General features: G+C 40.3%; 1 protein-coding gene across 2 annotated transcripts in view; it reads right to left on the bottom strand.

Annotated features, from left to right (window-relative positions):
• LOC129780282 (neural cell adhesion molecule 1-like) overlaps positions 1–19,638 on the bottom strand; it is an 876,690-nt gene that overhangs the window by 31,755 nt on the left and 825,297 nt on the right. For both annotated transcript variants that reach the window (XM_055788354.1, XM_055788355.1), the window contains 4 exons: positions 5,946–6,076; positions 5,149–5,308; positions 4,650–4,943; positions 4,405–4,546 (listed from right to left, as the gene is read on the bottom strand). In XM_055788354.1, the coding sequence (XP_055644329.1) occupies positions 4,405–4,546; positions 4,650–4,943; positions 5,149–5,308; positions 5,946–6,076 (727 nt within the window). The remainder of the gene's footprint in view (positions 1–4,404; positions 4,547–4,649; positions 4,944–5,148; positions 5,309–5,945; positions 6,077–19,638) is intronic.

The raw sequence follows: 19,638 nt of genomic DNA, 5'->3' as shown, positions 1-19,638 counted from the left end.
TTGCAGTGTTCTGGTTGTTGAGTCAATGGTAATATGACTTATCACCTGCACAATACAATTCTGATATTGCAATATTGGCATATCACATTCTTGGACCCAAACAACACCGAAACAGGTCACTGTAGTCAATCGTGTATTAACCCTTTGCGGTCGTTTGTCTGCTCTCAGTCACCAGATCAAGGAATCATACCAAATACTTTATTCAGCGATGTAATAATTTACATTTTTTAAACGAATTTTAATGTTTAGTAAACTCTTTTATGAATGTATACGGAGTTTCTATGAAGTTGGCGTACTATTGGGGATCAAAAAATGTCACTCCTTCTATAGAGTCACTCTCCCATCGATGACAGGCATTGAAGTTGTCGCTTGCCAGACACAAATCAATAGCAAAGACTTCTGCATTGCCTCGATATATATTCCTCTAAGAACCATGGGTGGCCGCCATTAGTTTTTTGATATCATCGAGGCATTGCCGGAGCCGCGGCTAATCGTAGGTGACCTCAACTTCCATGGAATAGCATGGCGGTCACACTACGATGACAGCCGTGCCACGTTGATTTATGATCTGTGCGACAACTTCAACATGACAGTTTTAAATACAGGGGAAGCAACTAGGATAGCCTACCCTCCTGCACGGGCAAGTATGTTAGACATATCACTTTGCTCTTCTTCGTTATCCCTGGATTGCACGTGGAAGGTAATCCAAGATCCCCACGGTAGTGATCACCTTCCAATAATTTTATCGATCGCCAATGAATCAGGTTCTCGTGAGTCAGTCGATATTGCGTATGACCTCACGAAAAATATCGACTGGAGAAAATTTGCAGAAATAATATCTGAAGCACTTGTTTCAATGCATGAACTTACTCCACTCGAAGAGTATAACTTTATATAAAGTGACCAGATGGTCAGAGGTCTAACGCGGGACACAAAAAACAAAACGTTATGTATATATGTTATCTGAACATAAACCGTAGTTTAGCGAGTCTAAACTGATCTGTGTTATTTCTTTCCAAGTATCGGCACTCGATTGTGATTTTTCGGTGGTTTAGGTTTTGCTTACGCCTGAAAATCACTCACTCAATCAGAACATTTACGCCTGGCACGCACGATTCAAATTCTGCAATTTTCTTCAAATTACCGAATGGAATGCTCGTACTTTACTTTCCCCAGGTAAGCGATGACGTCGAATATATCATCCACATCAAGTTCTTGAAGAAGGTCCATCTCTGACAGACGTGAAGGGAATGTCCAAGCCGCTCTTCTTTCGAGTCATATGGTGAACGGGGAGATATATAGTACGAAGTGCTTACCGGAAGTTGCGAAGGTGATGTGGTCTTTATGTATTACTTTTGGGCAAATGGGCAAAATGGAGAGGCAGTCGACCACCAAAGCCACGAAAAGGTAAAAGAACACGCCGAGATGAGATTTTCATCGGTCATGGTTGAGGTTCAGGCCAACTTCCGTAAGACCGCCCAGCGCTTCACTTACGATACTTCATCAAACAACCCTGCCTCTTCCAGTCGAGTATATACTAGTTCTTCGGACTTATTTAAAACGTTAAGCCCTGACAGAGCTAGGGGACCAAAGATGAACTTTTCGTCTGACTCACGTTGGTCCCTGCGGATCAATTGGGGGCTTTTATAAAAATCATTTTCTAATTTTGTTGCTGTCGCTTCCAGTTTACACTCTCTAAACAAAAAGCCCACTGTCGGTGCGATGAAACCAGCTCAACGTATTAATTATTGGATGCATTAGAAGCGCTCTTGAACAGTCTGCCAAATAAAAGTTTTTTTGAGTTTCATCCATTTAAGAAAGTCAACATAATCAAGTTGTAATATTGAAATATATTGATATCGCGGGACATTTTCCTTTCTTTTGCCAAATGCGGGACGTTTCGCGGGACGTGATCTTACGCGGGACATTTTGTTGAAATGCGGGACTGTCCCGCGTAACGCGGGACGTCTGGTCAGTTTAACTTTATATCGAGTTTGATTTACGAAAGCGCACTTCAAGCTCAATAGAAACGTGTTCCTGTTACCACTTTCCGACGTCGTCCTCCATCACTTTGGTGGGACAAGGAGTGTTCAAAGGTCTACCTTGAAAAATCATCCGCTTTCAAAAAATTCAGGAAAACTGGATTAGTGGAATGGTTTCGAAAGTACCAAGCTCTAGAAGCCAAACTAAAGGGTCTGATTAAAGCAAAAAAGCGTGGATATTGGCGGAAGTTCGTCAATGGTTTGTCAAGGGAGACAGCTATGAGCACTCTTTGGAATACGGCTAGGAGAATGCGTGGCTGGAACCATACAAATGAAAGTGAGGAATACTCTGACCGTTGGATTTTCAAATTTGCAAGAATGGTTTGTCCCGATTCCGTTCCTGCACAAAACGTCGTACGCGACATTCCGCTCCAAGGCGATTATGAGAATTTTTCGATGGTAGAATTCTCAATTGCCCTCCTCTCATGTAACAATTCAGCTCCGGGGTTGGACAAGATTAAATTCAACTTGTTGAAGAATCTTCCCGACTTGGCGAAACAGTGTTTGCTGAACTTGTTCAACAAGTTTCTGGAGCTGAATATAGTCCCACATGACTGGAGACAAGCGAGAGTGATAGCCATACGAAAACCCAACAAGCCGGCTTGCGATCACAATTCGTATAGGCCGATTGCAATGTTATCCTGTATTCGTAAATTGTTAGAGAAAATGATTCTACTTCGTTTGGACAAGTGGGTTGAAACGAAAATTTGCTGTCAAATACGCAGTTTGGCTTCCGCCGAGGTAAAGGGACGAACGATTGTCTCGCGCTGCTATCTTCTGAAATCCAAATCGCATTTGCTCGCAAAGAACAAATGGCTTTCGTTTTTCTCGATATCAAAGGGGCATTTGATTCAGTTTCCATGGAAATTCTCTCAGAGAAACTTCATAATCGTGGACTTTCGCCAATTCTGAATAATTTCCTGTATCATTTACTCTCAGAAAAGCACATGTTTTTCAATCATGGCAGCTTGAAATCTTCTCGATACAGTCCATTGGTGATTGATAACTTCGAAAATCTACTCCAACCGACTCCTTAGTCAAGTTTTATGTCTTTATACCATGAGTACCTTACCCATGAAGTGCACCTTTCACCGGGCATCTCTAACCAAGTTTGCTTCCCATACTTTTGCAATTCTTCTGTCAATTTTGATCTGTCCATGCGACAAAAGATCCATGGGATCCCAGATCATCTACGCTCCGATTATATTCCGCCGATATTTTCGGCAGAATATGGGAAAGTTAGATCTGATAAAATGTTCTTTACTGACGGTTCATGCACAAACGGGTCCACTGGCTTCGGCATCTTCAATGAAAATTCCAGTGCCTCTTTCAAACTCAAAGATCCTTGTTCCGTGTATGTTGCTGAAATGGGTGTGATATACTATGCTCTAGGGATCATTGAAACATTGCCCATCGACCATTATTTTATTTTTCAGTCTCAGCTCAATAGTGGCAATCCGTTCAATGAAAGTTGATAAACGGTCATCTTATTTCCTAACAAGAATAAGACATACCATACAAATGAAACCCAAATTTCTGCATTACTCGAGAAATAATCAAGCAAACGAAACCGAATTTGGCATGTGAAGATTTTAGGAGGCACAAAACGTTTCTATGGTGAATAGATATTTCTCCCCCCTCTCTAAGGGGAGAAGAGGGGAGGGGTCTGTCTTTATTCTTTCATATTTTCTGTATCAAACATTTATTCCATGTAACGGAGATGTTATTTGCAAGTGGTTCAAAAACCCTGAACGAGAATTGTGTTTGAGAATAATCTGATATTATAATGATGAGTTTTGGTAGAAGTACTAGGATTTTTTTAGTAAAATGTAAACTCAACGGGGTCGATTAGAAGATCAATCAATGAACAGTTTTGCGATTAGACTCATGAACTTGCGCTTAGTAAGAAAACGTGAATGTTTGAAAGTATTGATAATAAAAAACAAAGTTTGGGCGGGACGAAGTTTTCCGGGACAGCTAGTATATCCATAAAGCAGTGGAATAAGATGAATAAACTGCACAAGGATTTGGAAAATGAGAAGTATTCGCTGTCTCGGTTGGACAATCCATTTCAGAGTTTTAGGTGGTTAATCAAACTAAAGAGCAAAGATGATTCAATGGGTGGATGGGTAATGTGCAGCGTAAGTTTCAAACGATCGTCGCCCTACAATAGTAACCATCAGAACAGTGAAGGATTGCATAGAATGTCTGGCTGTTTTGATTTACAAACATACTCGTAGCTAGGTGCTTAAAAAATTCAATACCATCGAATTGCAAAGGTATTTTCACGTTAAAATATCCAGTCCAAACACAGTTCGGAAGTCACTGTGAATGAAGCACACTCCCACAGATCGATACTTGCCTCACTCTTCCTGTCCTGCTGGAAATCAGTTCGAGCATGAAAATCTGCGGCAAACCGCCATCGTATCCGGCCAGGCACTGCACTTCGACCGAGCTCTGGGTTTGATTGTTTATCGTGCAATTTTTCACCGTCGAGGGCAATCCTGTTGGCAAAGAAAAGCATAAGACGGAATCAGGGTTGGGAGGAAATTAAAAATCGGAGCCATTAAACTAATTCATCGCTGGAGGGGCGTGGAGGGGACGTACCGGCGAGCACTACTTGGAAGAAACAAGGCCACTGCTGCAGGCCCACCTCGTTCTGGCCCCAGCAGGTCAGCGTGCCGTAGTCCTGGTCGGAGACGGGCGTGTAGCTGAGGATGCTAAGTGAACCATTTTTGACGAACCGCTCTTTGGTGATTTCGAGCGTTTCGCCCGAGTTGTTGAACTTCCAGTAGAATTGTCGCGGCGGTGGATCCGCGTGCACCTCGCACGGAATGTGCAACGCCTCGCTCCGGAACGCTCCGACGATGATGATTTTTTCCGTTGCGCACACGGGGGCATCTGGGTGGAACACGGTTTGAATTATTTAACTTCTTTAAGCACTTTGTAAATCATCACAATCTAGGTTGGTCGTTCCAAGTTTGATTATTGCATCATTATCGAACTTCCCGTGGCGGGAAGAACCACTTGAACGGTCAAACAGAGAGCGAGACACCCTAAAGTATTTGCTGCACAAACATTTGTGGACCTGGAAAGCGGCACTTACATTTGACCCGGAGCGCCAGCTGATTGCTGACAGTTTCGCCCTCAGCGTTGATTGCACTGCACGAGTAATTTCCGGACGAGTTACGATTTACCTTCTGCAGCACCAGACTCTGATTCGAGCGGATTACACGGGCAGATGCATTGTGGGTTATCATTATGCCCTGTTACGAGTAGAAAAAAAAATGGGAGAGATGGAAAAATGTGAGATAAAGTAAATCTGGCGATACCTGGTGTATTGTGTAGTCGGATCGGATCGGAGCAACTAGAAGTCGGTTCCTCTTTGTATTGAGGAAGAAGATTAACAATGATTTATGTTTGATGGGGAATTGGAAGTTAATTGGGGAGTCGAGTCCTTCTGTAAAGGTTGAGCAATCGAGACATTATGTGTAATGATAGAAGACATCAAAAACGGCCAATTTTGGTCTTTCAGGTCTTCCTCACAATTTAAATGAATATGCTGAATATTATTTGACAAAAGTATCGGGTATCGATTCATTCTAGCCTTTTTGGTTTCAAAGGTGTTTTCTTGAATACTTGATTTTTTGAGGAATTGACATAGAATTTATTGACTCAACCATATCTATTGTTTTTAACACTTCATATAGTTTCGCACCTCACGCTACGGACTTCCCCCCAAAAACACAGCGCCCCTGTGTTCCCGCGTTCAAGAAAAGAAAATAAAACCCGAGAAAATGGGACAAACCGGAAAGGACCGGCCGGATAGGTGAAGATGGCTAGCATCTTTTTCACCCCAACTTGGGTTGGGCTGCCCGAGCGGCGCTCGTAAATAACACTTACGTCGTGAAGCCAGTGTAATTTCCTCCACGGAGGGTTCGCCTGGACGTGACACTCGAAGTAAACATCGTCACCATCCTTGATGTCGTCCGCCGAGAGTGTCGAACCGAGCCGCAGCGCGACGATCGGTGGATCTGTGGGAAAGACCAAGGTAAAGAGAGAGGGAGAAAAAAACTTTTTATATCTGTATATCCTGATGGGAATTGGGGTTTTTGGGTAAATTGGGTCGGGGATTCCCCGCTGGGACGGCACAAAAGATGATTTTCTATTGCTCGCATTTTTGTTTTGCTACTAAGGCTGGAGGAGCCCAACAAAAGTATAAATCATGAGCGCTAATCTCGTAAAGTGCCACAGCAACGAATGTGATGGCGAAGTTTTATCTGGCAAGAGAACAACTCTGGCAATTATGGGGCGAATGTGTAAAATCTTGAAATTTATCCGGGTCGAGTTGTCTGTCGAATATCAATAACACTGTTGCCCGTTGAACGAAAATAGCTGATAACATTATGTAAACTGTTTTTGGAAAATCAATTATTACGGTAGTCGCGTCTATTGTACTATCCGTCCAATGGATAATTTTAATTAAACCATTTGTGGTGTGATTTTTATGCTTGTATAAATACGAGTATAAATATTGAATGAGAAATAAACGTATTATTGATAAAATGATTCCGGGTGAATTATTTTAATGAGGCTTCACTGTGAACCGCACAATCGAAAAAATAATCGACAAATGTTGGGTTACGTAGGATCTGCTGAGAGCAACTGTACGCTTAATTGACCAACCGCTGCCTCGATCCTCTTTGTTTTTCACAATTTCTATTATTATAAGTGAACTTTATTTATTTCATTTCGCCCAAACTTCTCAATAAGCTTCACCTTGTTTACGATCCTAGAGGAATAAATGATTTGGAACAAGATTGTATTAGAAGTACTGACTTACGCAAAATCAAATGCATGTGAATCGGGCTGGTATGTTTGATAGTTTAGTCAAAAAAATCAAAACTTTGAGTGTTAAATCCCAGAAGGTCGATTTTCGGCCAATTTTCTTTTAAGATGACACCAGATCTCGACGTTTAATCTCCCCCTCCCCCGAGGGGGATTTTCGAGGATTAGAAATGAAAACTATGAGCGTTTCAGGCACCCCAAATTAAATCCGATTGAGCTGCAATTTTGCATAGGCACATGGTCAATTCTTTAAGTTCGATGATGAAATTTTTTTCATACATCCATGTACATTGCCAATGAATGTATGGAAAAAATCGACCCTAAAATTTCAAAAAAATATTGTATACAAAATGTTCACCACCACGAAAAAACACCCTATGCCAAATTTCAGCATTTCATTAAGAGTGGCGCAACCACTCTTCCTTGAGTCCGACTGAGCTGATATTTTGCACAGGGTATTTTTTCGAGGTGATGAGAATTTTTTATGGGGTAACTTTTTGAAATTCGAGATGACCATTTTCATTGGCGCCCTAATGTACATACATCTATTACTTTCGAATAGAATGGAATGAAGGAATGCTGCATGTTGCATTGTAAAGCATGTGTGAGTAAGATGGACCTCTTTTGTTCGTTACATTGTTCACTTGTTTTACTATTTACACTATATATGTCTCGGATGCTCCCGTAGCCCAGTGGTTAGCGTCAAACCTAACATGTCGGGGTTCGGATTCGATTCCCGTTCTGGTCGGGGGAATTTTTCGTCGAAGAAATTTCCTCCGTTTTGCACTGTGGTCACGCGTATTCGAGAGTTTGCCACTCAGAATGCATTCAAGGCGTGTCATTTGGGATAGAAATCTCAACTAACTACTAATAAAAATGACGCAAGTAATACTATGTTGAGAAGGCGAGTTTCTCTAGGAACGTTAGTGCCATTCAAGAAGAAGAAGAAGATGTCTCGAACAATGACATAGGTGGTGCTATTTTCTCTTAATTTGTGTATTTGGAATCGAAATCCATCTATAAATTGAAGGTAAAGTAACGTTCAAAATCTTTTACTTTTTCCACCCGATACATTGAAATGACCCCTATATTGAAAGGTTAGACGTAGTCCTACGTCAAACATTTCTGAATCCGATACGGAATCACAAGCCGTGAAACTTTCGAAAATTAAATAAATGTTTTGAGATTTAGAAGTTTTCAATATTGAATCCATTTTTGATATTGTCAGTTTTTCTAACATTCCTTTATATTTTCCTAGAAAGTCCTACATTGTCGAATATTCTGTTTGTTCAGTGAGCTGGATTTTTTAACTGTTTAGTCTGGAAACAAAGACCAAGTTGGGGTGTACTCTATTTTCAGGAACTTCCGAGTTCGGGACCAAATGCCTGAACGGGTGGAGTTCTTTTCGGTGGTTGTATTCGGATGCGGGTTTGTTTCGCTCGATTGGAAACCTCTTTCGGATGGTTGTAGAGAAAAAACTAAGGGTGGGTTATATCTGTGATACAGCAAGGTTGACGTAAGACTACCGTTGGCTTAGTAATCATTCGTTTGAAGTTGCATCTGAATCAATTCTTAATACAGGGTGGGCCATTTAAAGTGGAAGCATCTGGCAACCCCATAACTTTTGACAGAGATGTCAGATTAACAAATGTCATACCGCGTTGGAAGCGTCATTTCAGTACAATTTTAACCATGGAACAATACACACCTAAACAACGCGCTGAAATTGTTCAGCTGTACATTCAAAATAACTTCTCAATTGTGTTAACTAAACGTGCGTGGAAAAATAAAAATAAAGTTAGAACATCGCCTGGAGACAACACTATACGTCGATTATATGCCAAATTTATATCGTCTGGTAGTGTCCGACGCATAATTCGTGTTGATTTTAAAATGTTTCCGTATAAAATTCAAATGGCTCAACAACTAACCCATCTGACTTACCACGTCGACTTGATTTTGTGAAATGGACCATCGAAATGGCCAAAAATGAACGTGGCTTTTGGCAAAAAATCATAATGTCTGATGAGGCGCATTTCAACTTGAATGGAGGAGTGAATAAACAAAATTGTCGGTTTTATGCTACTGAAAACCCTCAATTCATCGAAACGCAACCTCTTTACGACCAAAAAGTTACTGTGTGGTGTGGCATTTATGCCGATAAAGTCATCGGCCCGTACTTCTTTGAAAACGAAAATGGAGCAACGGTAACCGTGAATGGGGAGCGTTATCGGACAATGATAACCGATTTTTTATTGCCATTTGTTCGTGAAAATGAATTGGACAATTACTGGTTCCAACAGGACGGCGCTACATGCCATACAGCGGCTGCCACGACCAAATTATTGCGCGAAATGTTTCCCGGAAGATTAATATCGAAAAACGGCGATTATGACTGGCCACCGAGATCACCTGATTTGACGCCTCCTGACTTTTTTTTATGGGGATATTTAAAATCCAAGGTATACAATGGTAAACCAAGGACCCTGGCTGCGCTGAAAGACAATATCCGACAAGAAATTGCTGCCATATCGGCCGAAACATTGGGCAAAGTGATGGAAAATGCCGAAAAAAGGGCACATTTTGCGGTCAAGGCCAGAGGCGGTCATTTACGAGATATCATAATCAAAAAGTAGTTAGAACAAATCTCCTTGGACCAAAATAAATGAATTTCAAAAAAAAAAAGTTTTAAAATTCCACTTCTTTACTTTGCTATTGCAAAAACAAATCCTTCCACTTTAAATGGCCCACCCTGTAAATGAATACACTCGAGAAAAAAAAAATTGTCGATAGAAACGGGATTGGCCAGAGCGAGCATAATTGGTCCATCGAATAGTCATGATAGATATAGAGTTTTGTGATTAAATAGTTTATTTTCGAAGCAATTTTGAGCTATTGAAACAAGTTTTTGAATCAATAAATAACAAGTTTCTTCTTGAATCGCATTAACGTTCCCAGTGGAACTTTTTGTTGAACTTATCTCTTCTCAACATAGGTATTACTTGCGTCATTTTTATTAGTAGAACCTAGTTGAGATTTCTATGCCGGATAACATCTCTAGAATACACGTGATCACAGTGCAAGTCGGAAGAAATTTCTCTGACGAAAAATCCCCCGGCCAGAACGGGAATCGAACACGAATCCCCGTTATTATAATGTGGGACTCTAACCACTCGGCCACAGGAGCACTAAGTAACAAGCTTATATCTCGTATTTTATCGTATTTTATTTGATAATCATACCATTTCGTGCAGCCGGCGAAGAGGTATGATCGTTCAAAATATTGTTGACGTAGGACTACGTCTAACCGGAAGATATAGGGGGTGAAATGGAAATCTAGGCACTGAACAAGTAGGAAAAAATGCAAGATTTGGAACGCTTATAACTCGAGCATTTCTCAATAGATCGCAAAGGTTTTTGCATCAAAAAAATTTTGAAATATATCTACGCATCTATCATAACGAATAACATTTCATTTTTCTTGAGATAAATAATTGAATAATTGTGAAATATCAAGCATTGTCCAAATGCACTATGTGCCCATTTTTGATTGGTCCATTTTGTGCTCCTCAAATCGTACCGACCAAAACGGGCAGCCAGAGCAGCAGTGAAATAGAATGAAGCACGATTGGAAAAGAAAAAGAAAAAAATGAACGAAACATTGGTCGCAGTCTCACACATGCGTAATTCTCGAGCAGCCAGTCAGCTTAAAAATCCCCGCTCCGCTGCCGTAACGATCATTCTTTGTATGGACACCGACTGGACAACATCGTTGCTGGACGGGCTGGACGGCGAGGGATCGAGTGCCTTTCTCAAGGCAAGAGGGCGGAGGTGGTAGAGCTGGAGTAGAATAGAGTAGAGTTTTCAAAGGGCCTTTCTCAAGGCTAGAGACGAATGAACTGCAAAAGTTTAAAGTCTCTATAATTCAAGACCTTCCTTCCTTCCGTAACGATCATTCTCATTCAAACCGTACACCACATCGGTTCGCATCACAACACATCAACAAACCAACCCAAGCAGCCATGTCTGGACATGGTAAAGGAGGAAAAGTGAAGGGAAAGGCAAAATCCCGCTCGAACCGTGTTGATCTGGAGTTCCCCGCAAGGGTAGCTAGGCCGAGCGCGTTAGTACCAGTCCACCTAGCCGGCGTTATATAGTTTCGGCCGCTGAAGTGATCGAGTTAGCTGGCAAAGCTGCTCGCGACGATAAGAAAACCCGCATTCGGAACAGAACACATTTGGTTCGGTGGACATCAAGACAACAGGCAGTTGCAGCGAGTGGCGAGTGGCAAACGCAATCGCAAAACGGCATCAGGTAGCAGAAGAAAAAAGTTTGTTCTTTATACAAACTGCTTTGGTGGCAAATCCAGAACAAGGCGGCATCGAGGACATTCGAAATGGTTTTTTTTTTCAAAACCACGAGTACTAAGTTGTCTAAATTGGAACCATTCCATAAAACAAGGCGCTTTTCAGGGCCATTAAACCTTCCAAAAAAGAGTTTACGAAATACAGTTCAATGCTTTCTAAAACATTATCCAAAATAATAATAAAACACAAATTGATTTTTTCATAATTTGTTTGCCAGGATCTGATGAGTATGTGAATTTGGCAGTTGTTCTGAGCTTATTGATAGTTGGGGACTTTCCTGATTATTCAATTTTCACCAATTCTTAAATTGTTTCCAGATTGAAAGTACAGCAATTTACAATTAGTTCGACAGTTAGCTAATTGGACGGACATGTAATGCGACTTATTTAGTTGGACATTTTTGTAAACATAGAGATCCAAATTATGACCCCACATTGAAAGTCGACACTGTACCACTGTCATCGCAAATGTTCAATTACAGGTTAAAATCGCCTCCAATGCGACACTGAGTGGCGCTTTGACACGTCGCATTGAATGTGATTTACTGTACAACATGTCACAAAGCTGGATGGGATGAAATTTTCCAACTGTGAAAGCTGTGGCGAGTGGCAAACGCAATCGCTAAACAGAAAGGTTTAGCCGAACAAGATGGGGATATCGAGTGATAACAAAACAATAAACTCTTTAGATTGAAGATAATTTTGTGATCCTGAAAAGGACCCTCTTTAGCCTGCATGTGAATCCAACGAGCGAACAAATCGTAATGAATGTATTTTTTTGCCATCGCTCCCTTTTAACGCTCATTCGTTCGTCTCGTTGGACTCGCCCCTCTGGCTGAGTCTGCCGATTTGTCTCTATTCTGTGAGTGTGTACCGCTAGAGTATAAAACACGCGGACCCCAAAAAAATATCTTATTTTCTTTCAAACCGTAAACCCGTGTGGTTGTACGGCATCGGCATCGTGGACGTAACAAAGGAGGACAAGTTAAGGGAAAGGCAAAGTCTCACTCGAACCGTGCAGGTCTAGCTAAACAGGAAGGTTTAACCGAACAAGATGGGAATATCGAGTGATAACAAAAACACAACACCAAAGGTTCTTTTCAGAACCATCAACATGTTCATAAAGAGTAAACAGTAAACTAATCAATTTTTCAGGTAGATAGGTAGGTATTCACGTAGGAGAAGAAAATAAAACAATATATTTAAAATATATATTTAACAAAAGCTGTTCCCTTTGTATAGTCCTACGTCACTCCGGTTATGTCCCCGACATTTCCCACCCACGTCTTTTTTTCCAACGTAACGCTCTCGTTTTCAAAACTTTGAACTTACACCCTAGTATAGAAATGAACGACATGGTCCTAGGTCAGAATATGGCGGCAAATCATAACTCTGTAACTAAGTAACTCATATTACTTTCTTCCTCTACAACTCTTGTTTCTGCGGTGTTGTTCGACTTATGCTGCTGCTGCTTCTTGTTGTTTCCTCCTATGCTGTCGTCGCGGTGGTCGAAGTAAAACTGGGAAATTTCCACCCGTCCGTATTTCATTATCGTCTCTCTAGCCGTGAGAAGGGTCTCCGTGCACAAACTTAATCCAAACTCCTTCTCGACTTGTTGAACTTATTGGGAGCGCAAATTGGAAAATCGAAATCGATCGCAAATTATTCTATTTCGAACGCTTATTGCTCAGTCATATCTTGATGAATTTACTTGACTTTTGCATCAATCGTTTTGGACACTCTATAAGAATTTATTTCAATGAGGAAAATTATACATTTCGTGAAGCTGACTATCGAACGACTGAAAAATATTAAGCATTATCTGAACAAAAATCCCGCGTTCTGATTGGTCGATTGACACAAGCAATCTCTGCTCTCTCAGTTGCTCATTCAATACGAATACGGGTTTGTGTAATAAAATATGCGTATATGATAAATTTTCTGCTGATGTGCCTCACACATATCACATATTTCTGAAAGTCGAGAGTTTAGTTTAAGTTGTTAAGACACATAGTAACAACCAAACGAATTAAAGGGTGTGTCACATCAAATTGCATCACGGAAAAAACGCTGTAGAAATTCGCCCAGTAAACCGATCCTTTTGAAAATTTTAGACAGTAAAATAAAAACTATTAAACAACTTTTGGCATTTTCTTTTTATTTATACTTCGAGCCCAAGCCCGTATGCTCGCACCTTCCTCTTTACCCCGTCCATAAGGTTCTGTACAACGTCAGGTTGTAGTTTTTTTTAACAGAAATCCATTTTCTCTTGAAGTCCGCCTCCGATTTGACAACTTTTGGGTTCTTGCGGAGGGCCTGCTTCATAATCGCCCAATATTTCTCTATTGGGCTAAGCTCCGGCGCGTTGGGCGGGTTCATTTCCTTTGGCACGAAGGTGACCCCGTTGGCTTCGTACCACTCCAACACGTCCTTTGAATAGTGGCACGAAGCGAGATCCGGCCAGTAGATGGTCGGGCCCTCGTGCTGCTTCAATAATGGCTTACTACCATTCTGTAGGCACTCCTTAAGGTAAACCTGCCCGTTTACCGTGCCGGTCATCAAGAAGGGGGCGCTCCACTTTCCGCAAGAGCAGATTGCTTGCCACACCATGTACTTTTTGGCAAACTTGGATAGTTTCTGCTTGCGAATCTCCTCCGGAACGCTGAATTTGTCCTCTGCGGAGAAGAACAACAGGCCCGGCAGCTGACGAAAGTCCGCTTTGACGTAGGTTTCGTCGTCCATTACTACGCAATGCGGCTTCGTCAGCATTTCGGTGTACAGCTTCTGGGCTCGCGTCTTCCCCACCATGTTTGGCCTTTCGTCGCGGTTAGGAGCCTTCGGAACCTTGTATATACGCAGGCCCTCCCGCTGGTTGGTCCGCTGGACGAATGAACTTGACAAATTCAGCTTATTGGCGACATCCCGGACAGAACTTCTCGGATCACGTCTAAACTACTTAACTACGCGCTTTTGATCGTTTTCACTGACGGAGCATCTATTTTTGCCGTTCTTCACCTTCCGGTCGATGGTTAGGTTCTCGAAGTATCGTTTATCGTTTTATTCCCAGCATCTTACCGATGTCCCGATGTGACAACTCCGGATTCTCGAAATGAGTGCACAGGATTAATTCACGACGCTCTTTTTCGTTCGACGACATTTTTCCAAATTTACGAAAAATTTACAGTGAAGCATGGCCAACGTGATCTATACACCCTTATCTGATTATAAGCGAAAGCTGAAGATATAATTCCTAAAAATTAAATTTCTAAAGTATTTTTTCCGTGATGCAATTTGATGTGACACACCCTTTATATCGGCAGCAGCAGTCGCAACGGATCGAATTTCCTGGCGAGAACGAATCGTCCGACTTTAGTTGTCTATTTGTTGTGTTCGTCTCCGTCCAAGGAAGGTTTATACGGCAAGGATATTGAGAAAAGAAAATCGTTCGTTTCTGCGTAGTAGGCGTGCAATAGAAATAATTATATACAATTCATAATAAAATATTGTTTAAGGCTTCTTCTTGTGATTTTTTTTGGTAGAGATAACCACCTCCTTGATGATTGCGTGTGATTGCGTGCATCTGAGTATTTTTGAGTTCGGAGGGAAACAGCTGAAGAAAAATGAAAACGTTAATAACCATAGATTCTTGGTGAATAATACAATTATTCATAACAAAAAAACAAAAAAGACGGAGATAACGATAATCCAAAATAAAAAAAAAATACACACATACTTATACTTGATACACCCAAAATTGATTTTTAGCTCATGTTTTGTCATTCCGATTTATTACCATCAATGAGATATAACATAACAGAAAATGTCATGACTCACCAATACTGGTAAGCATTTGTATAATATACATGGTACAGCAATATCATGTTCATACGAGCGAGCGAAACAAAAGACAAATAAGCTTTCCGCATACTTTGCCACATACACGGCCCAGACCGAGATAGATATTGTTCTTCTTCATGCGCTCCTTTTTTACTCTTAGAAAACACTTCCCAACTTCATTTTAAAATCAAGTGCAATATGATCACGTATTTGCTGAGCAACTGCTGAAGCATCATTAGCCCTTTGGATAGCGTGGTCGTGTAAAATAGCTTTGCATTTCAGCCGGCCTTGGTTCGATCCCCATTGACGTCGTATGGACTTTTTTTGGCACAATCCCAAATGGAATGAGAACAGAAAACAGAAAGAGATGTCTGCACGCATACATACAAACCATTTTTAAGCTTTTAAAACAGCTTATCATTTGCGCATTTGACTCTCTAGCACACTAAATTGCATCATTTCTGCCAAAGATGAAGGGCCTGATTCTCGAATACACTTCACGGTGGGAACGAAATAAACGGCACGCCATTGAACTACGTTTTACGAGTTAGTGAAGTGTCGAAGATAATAATGAATTTTCAGACAGAATGAGTACTTTTTAAATAAAAATCATTAATGAAAATTAACTTCTTCGTATGAAACTGGTGTTCAATGTAAATTGAAAACTTTGTTTTCTTCATGTGGTATAATAATTTCATACAAAAATTTTATCTGAAGATAATTTGATATTATAATGATTATAATGAAAGTTTTAGTGGGAAACTAATTTCGTATCCAGATGTCGAAACCGTACCGTTGTCATCGCGAATACGTTTCATTTCGTTTCCACCGTGAAGTGTATTCGAGAATCAGGCCCGAAATGTTTTCTGCCAACGCTAGTTTGGGTGTATCTGACCCGGAGCCGAGTTGTTACATGACATAAGTGCAAGGGAAAATTCTGCCATACTAAACGAAGGTACGATATCATCAGAAGTCTCAAAGATAGAAGGTGGTGCGGGGATTGAGTCTGGGCATATCTTCTTGGCTAAGTCGAAGATCCACCTTTCAATGTGTTGAATTTCTCATTTGTCTGGCAACTCTTCAAAGAGTGCTCAAAGAAGACTCTCGTGAAAGACCATTCACAAAATGACGCCAATAGCCTCTCTTTTTGGCTTCAATGAAGCTTTTGAATTTACGCTTCAGATAAATGTAATTGTCGTAACGTTCGCATGTGCCCAATTTTGGCCAATCCTTGAACGCATTTGATTTCTCTTTATAGAGTTTTGTACATTCTTGGTCCCACCACAGATTAGGAGGACGTCTGCGAAACGAATTACCAGGAAAACGATTCGTCTGTAACGCATCAATTGCACTGTCAAGAATTAAAGCAGTCAAAAATATATATTCCTTCAGCGGGGGTAACTCCTAAACTAACGCCACCGATTCTGAAGTAATTGAAGAAAATCTCTTCCAAATAATGTTTCTAGATAAATCATGCTGAATGTTTGTTGTTTCAGATGATTTAGAATTATTTGAAATGGAAATAATGATTGGCAAGTGATCACTTCCATGTGGACCTTGGATGACTTCCCAATTACAATCTAAAGAAAAAGAGGAAGAACATAGGAACTAGTCTAAGCAACTAGCGCAGCCTGAAGATGGATCAATTCTTGTTACATTACCTGTATTCAAAATTGCCATGTTGAAGTCCTCGCAAAGATCTTAAATCAAAAGGACCCTTCGATCATCAAAAGACTCACCACATCCAATTCCATGAGAGTGGAAATCTCCCAAAAAATGAAAGAGTAAATTTATTGCGGGCGAATTAAGCATGACCTTAGCTTCAATATTTCCACAATTGAGTTTATCCCTTCTTTTCGCTTTGAGATGTGCGAAAGATAACTATAAATGTCTAAACCGCAATGTATTCTGCTTATGCTGACTAAACCGATTTTCTAGTTCGTGTCAGAAAAACGTCTTGCGATTTATACAAATATATAGGAAATCGGAAGCTCTATTTTCCACGCTATTTTAACATATTAACTATAGTAAACATTATAATTGTATTCAAATAGTTTGTTAGGATGTGTCCAAATCGATTTATGCAAACCCGGCATGATTTTATCATGAATGTCTGAGCATGAAGCACTCAAAATTGGACAATTTTTGTAACGCGACCGATATCTTGTTTTTTTTTATATGTAGGGGAAAGGGGGGGGGGCAGTTTCGGACAACGTTTGTAAAAATTAAGTGGTACAATTTTCAACCAAATTAAAAATATAAGTAAGTTAACAGCCCTTCCACCAACAGCTGTCATATGGTTTGACATCTACTGATCGTTTATTACTTACGAAAACAACACAGTGCCCTTTTTCATACACGTTTCGAAACTTTTAAGCTTGAAGTTGTAAGTATTTCTCTAATTCCTTTGTGAAGGATTTAGAAATTTAAGTACACCACCTCAGTTAGTAACTAATATGATACCTTATGATAGCTCGAAACTACAAAAAGAAAACCGATAGAACCAGCATAAACAAAGATGAGACGGAACGAGCTATCGAACTAGTTTAAAATAGAATGTTTTAATGATTCTAGCTCACAGGTGGTCCAACTGGGTCTATTGTCTACGCTAATTTCCCAACTAACGGTTGCATAACGGGAAAATTGTGTCTCAATGTTCTGGAACATTAAAAGGTCGGAAAAAAAGTGTCCGAATGTGCCCCTCTCTCCCCTACCCCCATACGTTCCCGAAAATGTAATCCTGTGTCAAAACGTCTCGATGGTTCTTTTAGATATTTTCAATTTTAAAAAAAGAACTTTCAAGGCAAATGAATTTTCACGATAATATGAGCACACTTTTTAATTTTATATCCTCTGTGCTTCAGTAAGAAAAAGATAAGCCATGTTATTCATTTATTGTAACGCAAACCAATAACGCAAATTTTTATGTTTTTTAACGATTTTCCTTAAAGAAGAATTATGATCATGGTTTGACCACCTTTGATCATGGTTTGCCCAAAAAAATGATCATGGTTTGTCCGGTTTTAGAAATCTCTATTTTTGAATGAAAACATTCGAATTCACAATTAGATGTTGCATTTATCATTGATTGAGTTTACTGTCATCATATTGATTCATTCATAATTTAGGCTTTCTTCAGAATATTGCCTTTTCTTGGGCATTTTAGAAGTGTTCACCTCAACACAATCAACACAGAAAAACCATACTTCTGCTATGCGCGAAGCACACCATAAACAAACATAAACAAACTGCAGCGCGCCAAGCGGTTGCCATAGAAATCATGTGGACAAAACAACATTATTGAATTGGACAACTCATGATCAGAATTGAGTTCATCAAAATGCGTTAATTTAATGGTTGCTCACCATTTGTATCGGATTTACATAGCTAAATCCGATACAAATGGTGAGCAAGCATGATGTTTACAATATTTATAAGTGTTGTAATCCAGAAAAGGTCTGAATACGTGCCAAATAATCATCCGGTGATCGATTAAAAGTTAGCTCGAATGAGGGGCGCATTGACATAAATACAAGGTGTATTTTATAATACTTTAAAACATGTGATTTCGTAAAAATATACTATCAAACTACTATAAATCATGTAAAAGGCAATTTCATTTATATGTTTCGAAACATTCGAAGGCCTTATTTGACACAGGAGCGCTGAATTAGAGCATTCAAAAAAGTGGGCTAACCATGATCATATTTTCGACTGGACAAACCAAGATCATTTACCCTACTCTTGACTTAATGTGTACAATACAAAAAAGGGCGGAATATAGAGTAACGATAAATACCACCAGGTCATTAGATTGTTATAAACACGGTAAAATAAATGCAATTTTGATTGGATTGTGGATTTGCGGAGTAACTAACTCAAATCTCCTGACAAAACATTCGCATGCAGTGTAAGCATTTTTTTGTGCTATTAATTCGTTCTCTTTTCTAATGAACTCGTTCGGTCACATCCCTAACGATTGACCAGAAATTTAATTGAAACCCAAACAACGCAATCACACACCCACTTGACTGCGTTATGGCTATCCAAATCACACACCCACACATTTGAATAACTCATGTCCCTCTTAATCGCCAAGCACACCGTACGATGGAACGATGCACTTTCAAACGAAACGGTTTATGTTTGCACTCATGCGTCGACAAAATAGGCAAAAAGGCCAATCAAACATTTTAAAAACATCAATTTTTCAGCGAAATGTCACGCGCTACTTTCGATAATATTCAAATTTATGCGCGACAACAACTAGCCGTCTGTAGCACTCCGCTCGAAATGACCAAACGAGTCCATACCAGCCACTACCGTACCCCCAGCGTTCGAGGGTTCAATTCGGTGCGTTGAAAAGGGCGGTGGCGATGTGCAATCGGTTAATTGGTGATAATATGTAAATTTCATTGCGAAAAGGCCCTTTTTCGCTACCATGTATCGCACCGTTTGCCGGAACCACGAATAAAAACAACTGGTCGAACAGCGCGTATCCACGTGCCGATGTTCCACCCCCACACGTGCCACAAGTTACGCGGT

This window comes from Toxorhynchites rutilus, chromosome 3 (assembly GCF_029784135.1).
Source record: "Toxorhynchites rutilus septentrionalis strain SRP chromosome 3, ASM2978413v1, whole genome shotgun sequence".
Classification (NCBI taxonomy): Eukaryota; Metazoa; Arthropoda; class Insecta; order Diptera; family Culicidae; genus Toxorhynchites; species Toxorhynchites rutilus.
The sequence above is the reverse complement of the archived record's forward strand: the minus strand, read 5'-3'. Positions and strand labels throughout refer to the sequence as shown.